This window comes from Nansenia antarctica, assembly GCF_963989245.1.
Source record: "Nansenia antarctica genome assembly, chromosome: 5".
Lineage (NCBI taxonomy): Eukaryota > Metazoa > Chordata > Actinopteri > Argentiniformes > Microstomatidae > Nansenia > Nansenia antarctica.
Window position 1 is genome coordinate 37,014,284 of NC_137690.1, and position 15,455 is coordinate 37,029,738.

General features: G+C 44.5%; 1 protein-coding gene across 1 annotated transcript; it reads right to left on the bottom strand.

Moving 5' to 3' along the window:
* Window positions 1-116: 116 nt before the first annotated feature.
* pias2 (protein inhibitor of activated STAT, 2) lies at window positions 117-14,615 on the bottom strand. The gene is made up of 13 exons (XM_080531184.1): window positions 14,420-14,615; window positions 13,931-14,018; window positions 13,794-13,844; window positions 13,377-13,467; window positions 12,274-12,408; window positions 10,399-10,504; window positions 10,016-10,089; window positions 9,584-9,744; window positions 1,489-1,622; window positions 1,179-1,365; window positions 767-903; window positions 600-637; window positions 117-341 (listed from the first exon to the last, which is right to left on the bottom strand). The coding sequence occupies exons 1-13, from the start codon at window positions 14,529-14,531 to the stop codon at window positions 144-146; spliced, it is 1,512 nt and encodes a 503-aa protein (XP_080387310.1). The 5' UTR covers window positions 14,532-14,615; the 3' UTR covers window positions 117-143.
* Between the last annotated feature and the right edge of the window lie 840 nt (window positions 14,616-15,455).

Below are 15,455 nucleotides of genomic sequence, written 5' to 3' on the forward strand. Positions count from 1 at the left end.
CATGTCTCTTCACTTCCGTTTCACCTGCTCCATCTCTCCTCCCTCCACCTCCAGAGAGGGGGGAGGCGGCTGCTCTGGAGAGACTGGGTGGTCGTCCAGCGCTGGGCTCTTACAGAGGGAGAGACTCCTGGAGGACTAGAAACTCAGTCCAGTGAGATGATGTCTGATATGCTGCTTGTTCCTCCCCCACCGCCGCCGGTGATGACACCGGTCTCGTGGGCAGACGTGGCGGCGTGGCCGCTGGGCTCGTACTGGCTGGAGGAGGACACCAGGGCAGCGCTGGTGGTGGCGCTCTGGAGGCTGCTGGACAGGTTGTCCAGGAACATGGGCGCTCGGTAATGCTGATGGGGACAAAAGGAGGGAACATTCTGGTATATATACAAGTGTTAATGCAGAGTTTCCAACTGCCATTTCACACCTTTCTCCCAAATCACTTTTTATGAACGTTGACTTACCTCTTTAACAAAGCAGCCCAAAAGAAACCACTCTTAATTGTGTGATTTTTCCTTTCTGCTGCTAAGAATTGTAATGTTGATGTTCATCCTCTGCTGTGTGCATCAATTCATTTGACGTTTAAAAAAACTAAAACATTTACATACCTGGGGGTCTCCTTGAATTAAGGAAAACAGGTCGAGACCTAAAGACAGAAACGATATTCCAGTGTTTAGACTTCCTCAACCTACATCACACCAATACAATAAAGCAATAAACAAGTGATTGACTGAGGTGAAAAATAGAGAAGTCCAACCAAAGCTAGGTGACCAACTTTGCATATCTGTGGGGATGGTGGACAGGCTGGAGTGGTGGAAGGGCACCGTGTAGTCGGCCAGGGAGGTCAGGTAGGGGGCGTCCAAGGCCTGGACGTTTGGCACTCGCACTGTCGACGGCTGATAGGTCAAAACTCTGAGAGGGAGAGGAAGAAAGAGACAAACTCAAGATGTGAACATTGACCCCCTATCCATTGTGTATTTTTACCCCATTGGATTTCTGAAAAGACTGGATAGGGATAATGTGCAGTAATAATAAGTAGTCATATGTAATGATAGTATTAAAGGAATGGTAATGGTGCCATATTAGGCGAGGTGAGGGTTTGTGCCATTTTTCTTTCAGGATATGACTTGATGGTTCTGGTTGGTGGAAGCTTTAGTTAGTTGAAGTTGTAGAACAGTTGAACTCACCCCTTCCCATGCATGTCCTCGCTTTTAGACATGTAGAGGCAGCGCTTCTTGAGTGCCGGGTCCAACTCTTCCTCCTCCTCCTCCTCCTCCTCCTCCTCCTCTGAGGAGCTCTCCAAGGTGAGGTCGATCACGTCTGCCTTCTTAGTGGCACTGGGCTCGCTGTGGGTGACCACTGCACACTGACGCGCTGTGAAACACCAATCAGTTACTGTGACAACATTCGAAATATGACATTAACGGTGTGTCAAATTGACTTGTTCTTTGAAACGAGGACGAGAACATCTATAGGTATCCAGTAAGCTTTACTTACTCTCTATTTTTGGGATGCACTGTGAGGACACTTTGACAGCCTCCTTCTTTGGTCTCATTGGACACCAGGTCCCATCCTCTTGGAACTTGATCTCATCCACGTCAGAGCAGTCGTTCAAGATCTCCATAAACAAGCTGATAGGTGGAGACAAAGTTAATAGGTAGGGAAAAACTTAGGGATGGACAGAAATGAAAATTGTTGTCTGAAGCCGAATTTAAGGAAACGTTTGGCCGAATACCGGCAGTTTTTCATGTATTTTTGTACCGTTGAATAAATTAAATACATTTTGTCAATGTAATACAAACGTCTACTCAGGGTTTTTCTTGGCACAAAAGGAGGTGTTATGACAGAGAAAGTTCTTTAGTTAATGACTGTAGTACCATGTCAGTCCAAAACCTATTGTTGACTGTCTGATCAATAGAACTTTTCAGCGATTGAAAACCCTGACAGTCTTCAAAACTCATCATTTTGCAAATAATACATTAAAAGTAGCACTGACTAACGCTAGTATAGGCTCAACTTGTCATTCTGGATAATGAAACAGCAAGCCAACTAATGTGACTTCCAGTATTTTTTATATAAAATAAAGTTTCGACCTAGAAGACTATTCGGACAGTTGACAAAGCGACGAGTGCGCAAGGCCAGGGCATAACAAGTTGCTGGCTGGTCGCCTGGTTCCCTGTTAAAGGGAGAGTTGACCCAAAATATTAGCATGTTTAATAAAAAAAAACAATTAAAGTCAATACAGCCTAAATAAGCATCAGCCTAAATACAAAATTCAAACGGGGTGACGATATTATTTTAAAACAACTGTGATCCCATTGTTCAAACTATCAAAACAGATCTGCTAGGTAGGGGGATCCTCTTGAAGATGCTGCTGCACGATAAACAGATTTGACTTGTTAATCTATATGGTCCAAATAATGAGAATATCTATAATATATGTGTGGTGGCCTGGGAAAACCCTTCACATGGTGGCATTTTGACATTTTCATTTTTTTATATTTCCATAAATTAGAAGTTCTCAGCTATTCATAACTGGTTGAATGACTGAGATAGCCCTTTATTTTAAAAAGTTATGAGCATTTTAATGTAGCATGTCAAAAAAAGTGAAAGGGGAGAAATCCTCCCCTTTCTCCTCCGGGTCGGGGGAGGAGCCTATGCAGATCGGCCGGTCTCGTTTGTCTGCTTGTGATGCGGTGGTAGTCTGCTCGCCTCGTCGGTATGCGAGGGACAGATCCATTTGTGTGTCTTCTAGTTAAGATTTTATTACTTTATGCTTATTGTGAGCATCAGTAAACTGGCAATAACACAGGTGGAAGTATCGTCTCTCCTTTCGCTCATGTGTGCGTTGCTTAACTGAGAATGAGACACGTTCAACGTGATGTTGTTTCGCTAGCTAACTACCCGCCACAAAAACATCAAAATAAGTACTTTCTCTTTTGTTTTCTTAAAATGTTTATTCACCATAATGTAGTATGGAGTTCAAAGTACTAGAATACCACATAATATCAAAATCGCGATTTCCATCTATATTTGCTCTTTGCCACGAACGAACGCCAGCGACCTCCGACGGGTTTTCCCAGGCCACCACACATATGACTGTTTTAAGTACATCAAGGGGCCGTAAAGGAAATCATTCTGTAAATGATGACCCTCTAGTGCTCACGGAGATCACAACTATTATGGACGCAATAGAACTACACCTCGTTCCAAATTATTATGCAAATTATATTTTTCTCAGATTTTCCTAAATAGTCGATGCAAATGACAATCAGTATAATTTTCAAGTCATCAACCGTTAGAGTATAATTCAAATTTTATTGAACAAACCTCCCAATGATAACAGTATTTTTTTTTTTAAATAAAAAACTCAAAATGCACTGTTCCAAATTATAATGCACAACAGAGTTTCAAAACATTTTATAGGTTGTAAAGAACAAAAAATTGTAATTTGATGAATTTAGGGTTAGGAGGTCATATTAGGAGGTCATATTTACTGAAATCAAAAGCTATTTCAAACAAAAACATCTTAACAGGTCAAGTTACATGTTAACATAGGACCCCTTCTTTGATATCACCTTCACAATTCTTGCATCCATTGAACTTGTGAGTTTATGGACAGTTTCTGCTTGAATTTCTTTGCAGGATGCCAGAATAGCCTCCCAGAGCTGCTGTTTTGATGTGAACTGCCTCCCACCCTCATATATATTTAGCTTGAGGATGCTCCAAAGGTTCTCAATAGGGTTGAGGTCAGGGGAAGATGGGGGCCACACCATGAGTTTCTCTCCTTTTATGCCTATAGCAGCCAATGACACAGAGGTATTCTTTGCACTCTCTTCTCTTTTGCTTCTTTTTAGCAAAGAGCGAGCTCAGTTTAGCACATTTGTCCGCATTAGCTTCAAGAGCTTTTCTTTTTTTAATTCTTGCCTTTTCGGCGCCGCCTTTTCTCTTTCTCATTTTTTACTTTGCAACTTGCTCACAAGTGAATACCTAACGTGCACTGACAGACGACGGTTGGATATACGTCATGCACTCGGCGCTATATGGGCCGGGTAGTTCAATCCAGTAGCCTACCACGGAGAAGGAACCATCATCCATGGATGCATCTGCAGACTCGCAGAACGGCCCAGAACGGTATCGGCCCAGAATGGTATCGGCCCAACCGCCCAGAACGGTATCGCCTTGCAAGTACTACCACGACTGAACACCGGCCTAGACCGGCCCAAAACCAGACCGTCCCACCGGGAAAACTCCAGATCCTCCCGATTAGCCACCTGACATCGCAAGTGTTGCAATGTGACTAAGATAGACATGGAGGAGGCCAAATCAAGCTAGTCATCTTTACTATTTCCTTGTGCCCTTGTCTTTATATGGTGGGCCGTAGCGCTCTCTGCTTCGTTTTTCAGATGATCTATCCCTGGCTATCCTATCTATCCCTGGCTATCCTATATTTTTTTCTCAACACATTTCTATTTTTTCTCAACACATTTCTATTTCACATTTTTCTATTAAACCCCCCAAATCACGCAGTCTGTCTATCAGGAAAGGAGTCAGAAGCGACAACACCATCTTTGTCGCAGGTGGTGAGGACATCCCATTGCTGGCAAATCAACCCGTCCGCAGCCTGGGTCGAACCTACACAGCAGAGCTTTCTGACAGGCAGATGGGGGAGACGGTGAGGAAGCAGCTCGCAGATGGCCTGGCCAGGATCAACCAGAGCCAGCTCCCCGGAAAGTACAAAGTATGGTGTTACCAGTTCATACTGTACCAAAGGGTGATGTGGCCTCTGAAGATGAGCGAAATCCCCACCTCAGTGGTAAGCAAGATGGACGGGCTGGCAAACTCGTTCATCAGGAAGTGGCTGGGACTGCCAAGACGTGGGCCTCTTTGGTAGGAATACGCTTCAACTGCCACTGCGATCCATCAGCTCTGGATACAAGCAAGAGAAGGCTCGATTGGTGCTAGAGCTGAGGGAATCCACTGACCAGCTGGTGAGAGCAGCGGGCACCCAGATAAGAACTGGAAGGAAGTGGAAAGCCCAAGAGGAGGTTGATTTGGCAATCGGCCAGCTGAAGCACCGCGAGGTGGTCGGCAGAGTCCAGGAGGGTAGAGCAGGCCTTGGAAGGGGCGAGACTCCCTTGTTCTGGTCAAAGGCTTCCAAAGAAGATCGAAGAGCCATGGTGGTGGCAGAAGTGGCAAGAACTGAGCAGGAACGCCTTAACATAAAGGCGGTGTCCCAGGGCCAGCAAGGACGCTGGACGTCATGGGAAGGTCTCACAAACAGGCCCATGTCATGGTCTGACCTGTGGAAGATCCCCCAAGCTAGGCTCAGCTTCCTGATCAGAGCAACATATGACACCTTGCCTTGTCCCCGAAACCTCCACCAATGGTTTTCTGCCGAAGAGACCTGCCCCCTTTGCAACACCATCAATGCGAGCCTCCAGCACATCCTGACAGGCTGCAAGACAGCGCTGTCCCAAGGCCGCTACACATGGCGACACGACCTGGTGCTGAAAAAGCTGGCAGAGGTGGCAGAGTCATGCAGACAGGAGGCAAACAGCAGACCTTCCGCTCCAGACAGACATCCCATCCAGTTTGCAAGGGCTGGAGAGAGAGTCAAACCCTCCCGTCAGAGAGATACAGCAAGACTACTCGCACCGGGTAGTGAGTGGACCATGAGGGTCGACCTGGGGAGACAGCTCCAGTTCCCCAGGGAGATCGTGGAAACATCGCTCCGACCAGACCTGGTCATGTGGACAGAGGCTTGCAAGACAGTCCTTCTGGTCGAACTCACTGTCCCTTGGGAGGGTGGTTTGGAGGCAGCCAACGAGCGGAAGCGAGCCAAGTATGCAGATCTGGCTGCGGAGTGCAGGGAGGCTGGCTGGAAAGCCGTTACGTGCCCTGTGGAAGTAGGGTGTAGGGGCTTCGTAGGTTCCTCAGCTGCTCGCCTACTCCGTGACATAGGATGCACAGGAGCAAGGCATCGGAAAGTCATGAAAGAGCTGGCTGAGGAGGCGGAGAAAGGCAGCTTCTGGCTGTGGCTAAGAAGGAAGCATAAGGGTTGGGGGGCGAACAACACCTAGGGCATCAGCAGGGGGTGGCAGGGAGAGATCCCTGCCATCGCTCCGCCACCAGGAGATGTACTGGGGTTAAAGGAGCGAAACGTCAATGACTGGTGGTCCCCAGCTGATGACCCAGTTAGGCCCACATAGGTGTTCAGTGAGGTGTCACAGCACACCTGTTCTAAAGGCACTGTTGGAGGTGCGTCAGGCAGCAATGCCCAGCAGGAGTACCATCACCTGTATCATGATTTGTTGGCAATGTCAATTCTTATTTTTAAAACAACTTTAAACACATTTGAAAGTCAATCGGGCAAACACTAGGCATTACTAAAAAGTAAACCAATCAAAAACTTGGGTTACCATCTCGTGACCTTGAGTCTGCCAATCAAGTTCTTCCCAACTGAGACAAGGAAGTAAACAGACAGCGCAGAGACCAGGCATGTGATTGGCAATGGACAACAAAGCAGGAAAACATACAGAGTGCAGAGCATGCAAGGACATGCAAGTATATTTAATCATATTATCATGTTATATGGTGTGTGTGTGTGCGTGCTCATACGTGAGTGTGTTTTTAGAAATAGTTGATATTTGAACTAGTCTAGACCTACGTTATCATAGTGACAGCTCTGTAGTAGTTCTGGTGGCCAGACTATCACGTCACTGCAGCCTTTTGATTCTTGCAATATCACTTCTCTTAGATCTGATGATGACATCAACACCTTTACTTACTGGACAGCACTTCTCTGCTCCACCATCAGTGAGGTAGACTACTTAACGGTCACTGTAAAAGAGCTTCAGAGTTCCTGTGCAGATATGGAAGAATCTGGCAGAAGGACAACCATCTCTCCAGCCCTCCCATCAACCAGGCCTTTATGGCCAGACGGAAGACAAAGACTAGCTGGCACCGAGAAGACCTGTGTTAACTTGTTTAGACCAGAGTGTTATGATGACCTTCTCTTAGCATCAGAGTATGGTAAGTGTTGTTTGCCTGACTGGACTCTGGACTGGAGATGGACAGAGCTGCAGAGATGGTAGATGGTATCTGTCAGATTCTCCCATCTATGCACAGGAAGACCTGGTACACACATAAAGATAATCTGGCCGATTTCTTGTTAAGAGTCAATTTCTCCCGACAATCTACTCGGAAAATGGTCGGGGCCGACGATCGTAAATATTGAACACGTTTAATATTTACGATCGTCGGCCCTGACCATTTTCCGAGTAGATTGCCGGGAGAAATTGACTTTTAACACACCTCACACCACAGGATAATCTTGTAGGATAATCTTTAGAGCCATCCGATAATCGGGCGTTTGCTGTCCAACTTCATTGCAACAGTTTGAGGAAGGCCATTTCCTGTTTCAGCATGACAATGCCCTGTGCACAAAGTAAGGTCCATAATGACATGGTTTGATGAGTTTGGTGTGGAAGAACTTGACTGGCCTGCACACAGAGCTCTGACTTCAACGCCATCCAACACCTTTTGGATGAATTGGAACGCCGACTGGGAGGCAGGCTTTCTCGCCCAACACCAATGCCCGACCTCATTAATGCTGGTGGTTGAATGGGAGCGAATCCTACAGCCATGTTCCAAAAAGAAGCTACGGTCGGACCAACTCCATACTAACGCCTGTGGTTTTGGAATGAGATGTTCAGCAAGCACATATGGGTGTGGTGCTCGGGCATACTTTTGGCCATGTAGTGTATAACTGAATGCACACTGTTCACCTGCAGAATTATGGCATTGAAAATCTCTACAGCTCACATCTGCACATCTGGTAAGAGCACAGGCAAAAGAGAGTCCTTGTGAGCCACTCAGATGAAGCTACAGCGAAGGGTTTAAGGTGATGGAGATTTGCTGCCAACTTCCGTCCCCACGTTTTACTTCCTTCAACCCCCTCATCTCTGGGATCCGAGTTCTCCACTTCTCCAATTAAAAAAAAAAGTCCTGTCTATTAACATTCATACTAAATTCAGGCAAATAAAGATGACAGCTTTTGGGGTGAGAAAGAACATCGGAGGAAAAGAATACAACGTGCAAAGTGAATACCGTATTTTCCGCACTATAAGGCGCACTTAAAAGCCTTTAATTTTCAAAAAAAACGACAGTGCGCCTTATAACCCGGAGCGCCTTATATATGGATCAATTGGTTAATTTGTTGATCCATACTGGTTGTACACGGCGCTCAAGGCGCTCTGTCAAAATGTTTCAGTACGACTGGTAAACTACAAAGCCGCACCGCTTGCAGCATTACGGTAATCAGTAAACACCGGTATACTGTGCTTACTCACAGTCCCACACCACTTGTGTAAGACCCCAAGTAAAGAAGACTAAACAGAGTTTCCGAGGGAACAAAGTGAGATTCTTGGTGCTTTCAACTTGAAGTTTTAAAGTACCCACTCGATATAATAAACAACAGTTTAACGATCACTAAACACTTAGCATTTGTGTATTGGATTCATTATTCTCGTTTGCCGGAGGCTACCGGTAAGGGAGGGTTGACTTGTAAACAAAGTTTCGTTTTAGCTCGTGTTCAAAAGCAAGAACTGTGTGTTCATCTAGTTATGTGTAGTTATGTGTTTTTAGCATGTCGATGTTCTCCCAGTATGTTGTCATGTTATTAAAATACAGTTTAGACCTTCGTAGCGATGTGTTTTGTTAGCTGTTAGCCGCTAGCAGCGTTTGTTGTGGTTTGGTCAGAGTCACTTTTCTCCCATTCAGTGTTTGAGGTGAACCAACATTCAAATACGCCTGTCGTGTTCAATCTTTCTCTGATTTGAATGTATGACACATCATTTGAAAGCTTACAATCTGTAGTTTAAGCATGTGTAAAAACTGAAAAAGTACGTTGCACATTTCACCAGGAGCTGTCACATATTGGTTGTTGGTTATAATTGTATAGCCTATTGGTTGTTTTCTGGTGTTGTTTTGCTCTGTTTGTAGTCTACTTGATGTATTTTTATCAGCTGTTAAATCACCACAGCGGTTAATCCACTAATAGAGATAATAGCAGATTGAAAATGCTTGTAGCTAACTACTCTATATCTCGTGGTTGCAGCTATTGCGAATTGCTATTCACGCGAGTCAGCTGTGAATCACCGCAGGTCCTTGACGCTTGTTGCAAAAATGGATGACGAACGGCGGATACTTGAGGTGGAAAAATATATATTTTTGACAGTGGAGCAGGTAGAACGTTGACGGTGACAACGCTCAGGTGGAGCTTGGACAACGGGAAGTTGACACAACACCGATGGAGAGGTGACGCAACGCAGTAGGTGGAGCTTGGGCGTAACGCAACCCCAGTCAAACGTTTGACTGCAGTATCTATTCTATGCGCCTTATAATCCGGTGCGCCTTATAATCCGGTGCGCCCTGTATATGAAAACAGTTCTAAAATAGGCCATTCATTGAAGGTGCGCCTTATAATCCGGTGCGCCTTATAGTGCGGAAAATACGGTACTTCTGTTCTCGTCGCCTTCTCATTGCTGAATAGCTCAATGACATTATTGTAAAAGGGGTGTCCTCTCACCCGTCGATGATTAGACTCTCGTAGGCAGCCTTCTTATCGCAGACGGGGCAAATCCATGTGGGTTTCTTCTCATTCATCTGCAAGTAGAGGGCCGCATCGAAGCACTGCAGGTGGGAGCAGGTGACCGCCCGGCATGGCACAGTCAGACGCATCTTACCCAGCTAGAGATAGGGAGAGCGTAACAAAAAGAGGGTCAGTGAGTGGCACAGAGAAAGAGAGAGACACAGATAGAAAGAAAGAAAGCATCAGCGTATCAGTCTGGATCAAGAATGGTTACCCGACGTGCAATTTATATAAAAAATAAAAAAAGTTAAACCTTACATCTGAATGGAAGCTGGTAGATCAACTATACTTTACAGTACATATGTTCTATACATCTCACCAACCAGTAAAAGTACTATAAAGTGGATCCAATGGTTTTGGAGGACTTACCGGGCACATCAGTGAGACTCGCAGACTGGTTGTGGCGATCTCACTGTCTGGGTCTGCTGTGAGCTTCTCTTTTACTGCAAGGGGGCAGAGGAAGGTACATACATCACCACTCACTGCAGCGAGCAAAACCTCCCAAAATAACACTCATATTTTAAATGGACAGAAATGACGTCAAAAACGAGTTCGCATAATCTCATCACAAACGGTCATCATGAGAGAAACAAACTTTGTTTTTTTCCCCCAATCTTGCAAATAGAAAATGTTACCCAAAAAAACCTGCTTGATAAAAAGAACATGGCACAGTAAGGACATAACACACACACACAGACAGACACACACACACACACATATTTCTCTCTCTGACAGTTAATGCATGTTCTTACTCAGGGCTCTGGAGTGGTCAGGGTTCCGTATGCCTTTCATCCTGAGCCTCTGCAGCAGCAGAGGAGACGTCAGCTGTCTGACCAGGTACACAGACATGGAGTACGTCTGGGGGGGAAACGACCACACACACTTCAGACACTTACTGCTTCAGTCATTTATCCAAACAAACTTTCTCATTTCTGAGGGAGTGTTTCATGGGTCGTTAAAGGGCAGCGAAATAAACCCCTCAAAAAAGTTCGGAAACGCTTTTTTTGTTGATTATTCCTCCCCTTTAATAATACCAATTGGTATGAGCAACACAGCTAAACGTGTGGGTAGCGGCCCAAAAATATTTCCCAAAATCCCCTATATTCTTCTGTTGGTATTCACTCTCGTTTTGCGTTGCTTGGTGGATTGGATGATTGCACTCTCCTACAGTAATAAGGAAAAAACAACACATATTGGCCATTTTTACACTTGATTAATTTTACATTGTCAGGGACCTCAGTAGTGTGTGGAAGATCCATACGCAGTCACAACAGCTTGGCACCTCCTCCTCATGCTGGTCACCAGCCTGGTCACACACTGCTGTGGGACAGCATCCCATTCCTCAACTAGGATTTGCCGCAAGTCAGCCAACATGTTTGCGTTGGTCACTCTGGCACGTACAGCACGCCCAAGCTGATCCCACAAGTGTTCAATTGGGTTGAGGTCTGGACTCACGGCAGGCCATTCCACCCTCTCCACTCCCAAATACTGGAGGTGCTCTGTGATGATCCTGGCTCTGTGGGGGCGAGTGTTATCATCCTGGAGGATGGAGTCAGGTGCCAGATTCTGGAGATATGGGATCGCCACTGGCCCCAGAATATCATTCCTGTCAATTAGGTGCCATTCAGGTGCCAGTCACACACCTGTGACTGAGGGGATTTTGGCAAATTGTTTTGGGCCGCTACCCACACATTTAGCTGTGTTGCTCATTCCACGAATGCATGATCCTTACAAGTTGTACCTTGTTGTAAAGGTGACTAATCAGGCTTTCCAACGATATAAAATACAATACCAATTGGTATTATTAAAGGGGAGGAATAATCAACAAAAAAAGCGTTTCCAAACTTGTTTTGAGGGGTTTACAATATGAATGGGGGTACTATACTATACTTTCCTACCCAGTCTCGCTCCCACTCAAACTCAACATCCTTACTCCTGTCTCACATGAAAATGCCTAAATGTCTTGTCCTGTAATCCATCGGTTACATTATCAAAGTCAACGCGTTTTCATTCGTGTCATGTTGGCACTGAAGTCGGCCACGGTTTCCATGGCAGCATGAACCTTCTAAACACTGGCCTGCTGTAGCACTTCCTTTCCACTCTGATCTGTCTGATAACTCCATAGCAACTATGAAAAGGATAAAAAGCAGTCGGCCTTGTTGCACTGTCAAAATGGTCACAACAGGAAAGACAAACAGTTCAGCTTAGTCGACTAGTCAGAACTATTGATCAAAACGATAAATCCATAAGCTGGCAGACACAGAGAAATATTTAAAACTCTAAATTGGTTTCATAACTTAAGGTGCAACGGTACAAAGAAGGGGTCATGCTAGAATAACGATGTACAGGAAGTAAGACAATGTTAGGGCTTTCACACCGGCAAAGAACCGTGCCGGTTCACGTTCGGAAACCTCCGAACGTTGGCGCTGTCTGGCGAACGAGCCCGGTTCGCCAGACAGCGCCAACGTTCGGAGGTTCCCAAACACGAACGCGAACCAGCACGGTTCTTTGCCGGTGTGAAAGCCCTATCAGTGTATTTAGACAAATGAAATGTAAGTATACTTAAGAAGTCTAAAGGTTAGTATGGTCCCATATCCATAGCATGCAATAACTCTGTCAGTGCCTACCTTCCCAATTTCAGGTGCCCATGTGACCGAGATCTGATTGGGTACCGCAGAAGAGAGTCGGACCAATGAGGTGATGTTTAGAGGTCTTCCTGGTCTCTTCTGTTCCACTCCGTTTTTAGGTGGTGGTGCGTAACCCTGACAGAATTCAACATGTTACATGCGTGCCATGACTCATGTGCATGTGCTTTGTTAGGAGCCGTGTCCACAAAACGTGCGTTTGCTTACAAAAAAGCCAGGCGTGCCTCTTTCGTACCTGAAACAGCGGCCCTCGAAGCAGAGTGGAAAAATAAGTGAATGTGGTTCTCTTAAAATGATTCGAGATGCCGACTTCCTAGGCAATTCCATGCTAGTAACAGAGTATCTTGCTAGCAAGAGCGGATAAAATACATTTAGAGAGTGTTTGTTTCATACTGAAGTAGCCATCTTACCAGGGTTCCGACAAGTTTCAACAAGTCAAATTTAAGACCTTTTTTTAGACCTGTTTGGATAGAATTTTCGACCTATTCGTGACACCATATGATAGCTATTTGTCATCCTCAAGGTGATGAAATTAGGGATTTCACTGCCATACAGACAAAAAAGTCTGAAGGATAATTAATATAAAATAAATATTGGTTCCAGCTTGATTAATTTCCATGTAAATCGATGACTGATTTCCTTGCAGGACAAGCTAATCTAATTTTTTAGACCTAGGACTTCATTTCTAGACCTAATAACTGGAATGTGGGACCTTTTTAGGCCTTGTAAATCGGATTGCTGGATTTTAGACTTTACGGCTTTTTAAGCGCGGGAACCCTGTCTTACTGTGAATTTTCTGTTAGTCAAATTTTCCTCTGTCAATTTGATCGGTTTCTTGGGCCAAAGTAACATTAAAGGCACAACGTTCACTTCCAAAAGTTGAACAAAATCCAATATGAGGTAGTAGCTCTGGCAAGAACAGTGAGGCGTTGTGCTTTGGTTGAGGGGCATGCAAACGCTTCCTTCTAACTGAAATCAACTGAGAAAAGGCGCTGGTGGACACGGCCCCTTAGTCATACAGGCATGTAGAATCATCTGAACATGACTTGAGCTGACTTATAGCGAGACAGAAACAAACCACATACTGGTAGAGGGAACAGCTTCCCATTGACTTTAATGCAGAGACTGTTTGGGTAGTTGTCTTCTTGCGGGCAACTCGTCTCTGACAGGCAAAACCTTAAGGACAGAAAAACATCACAAGTAGCAAATTAAATGATTTCATCAAACCTTTTCATGACTTTTCTATAGACTAGCCAGATTAGGCATTGGGAAAAACTGGTAAGGGGAAAACAGTATCTTTTAAGTTTAAAGGTGGGTTTCCAAAAACTCTGGTCGGGATCCTAACAATCATGGATTGGGGGTGTTCTGAAGTAATCACCCAGTTGCTTTATTTTCATATGATCAAATAAAATACAGAATGGATTTAGGTCTGTTTCTATACTACCTCTAAACAAGGCAAAATTTGCGACAGTGGATTCCATTTGAAGTCCATACATTCTCACCTTAGTTGAATTTGAACCATGTAGTCTCTTCTGCCACCTGGTAGGAAGTCCCTTTAAAAACAAGGCAACTTACAGTTTTACAACCCAAAGAACTATGGAATGTGACAACAGTAACAGCCTGAGGTAGTGGCCCATACCTGGAGATACAGACTTCTCTGACTTGTTGGGGTGTCAAGGCAAAGATGAAGTACTTCTCTTGGTGGTATCTCTGAACAGTACTCGCCCCTAAAAGAAAAATAGCAATAAAAACAAACGAACAATGAGCATTTGTCTCTGTGGAGGACAAAAAATAGCATTTCTTGAGGGTTCAATTCAGAAGAACACCTACTCAAAGAAATAGCCTGTACTATATTACTTTTTGTTTTTAAAAGTATTGATCCCACTTAAAACTACCTACCACTTTGTTAATCATTATTTTTGTTGGTGTTATCGTTCTTTACAAAGCCTACATAAGATGCCACTTTTGGCAAAGCATGGACATGTTTTGATGCCCTTTATAAAGCATAATTTGCTTACACATGATTTATGATCTACGTGGTACAATATCAGATTTAACAATTACACAATAAGGCGGGAGAGGTCGGGATGTATTTTGAGAAGAACAGGGACATAAGAGAGACGCCAACCTAGGCTAGAGGGCTTGATCAGGACGTCCAGCACGTCGTAGAAAGGCAGTGACTTCATCTGAACGTCCGGATGGACGGGGGGGATTAGTGGGGTGGGTTGCTGCAAGTTCATCCTGGACCGAACCGTATCACGAATCAACAGCTGTTGCTGTTGTCCAAGTCGGCAGAGAGACCAGCACAGAGGGAAATGTCAGTCTTTACTATAGTTAGGCCACCTTCTGTAGAAAATAAGGCAGACTTGATGGTTGCCACGTTGGGATGGCTATCTATTGTCCTGGGGTAACGTCGTCGATATAGTTCATTGATTCTGATTTGCAGTGTTGCACTACAGCCACTTTTGAGCAAATACAAAGCTCTCAGAAGGAGTTCATGCTTGCAACCACTTTTGTTTCCTCCAGCAAAGGCCAATAACATTTGTAGGTCGGACACTCTGAAACTTGATACCATGCTCTGGAAAACAAGGGAAGAGATAGCACAAAGACATGAGGGTATCATGTAAATATAATGAGGCAGTTGGCAAGTTAAAATGTTTTTTATCCAAGGCATGTTTAAAATGTTTGCCAAATAGGAAACCTCTAGCTGTCATGCAAAGTCTTACATCAAAACTATCAATTCACAATTACTAGGCTACAATTACTGCCTACTTTTTAAACGGTAGAATGTCCCAACAACGTTTGTTAGCTTAGGCTAGCTAAAACAACAAGAGCAGTGCACTTCAATATAGACACATAAAATACATTTAAGCAATCCAGTAACCCCCCCCCCAAACAACCCCACAGAAAAGTAAGAAAGCTCCAACTGACCCTTCATTATATGGTCCATGCTTCATTGTTCTTACGCGTTGATCCTTTTTTCTTACAAATCCTTAACACATGTGACCGTAACGCATCTAAAAGGTTGAAAATAATTCCAAAAAACATTAGATAAAACATGGAGAGCATAGCAAGGCAGACACATGATGAATGGTGAGCAGTGAGGCTGAGCTTGACTTAAAAAACAAACAGAAAATGGGTCAATGACGGACAAGGTTTCCAGA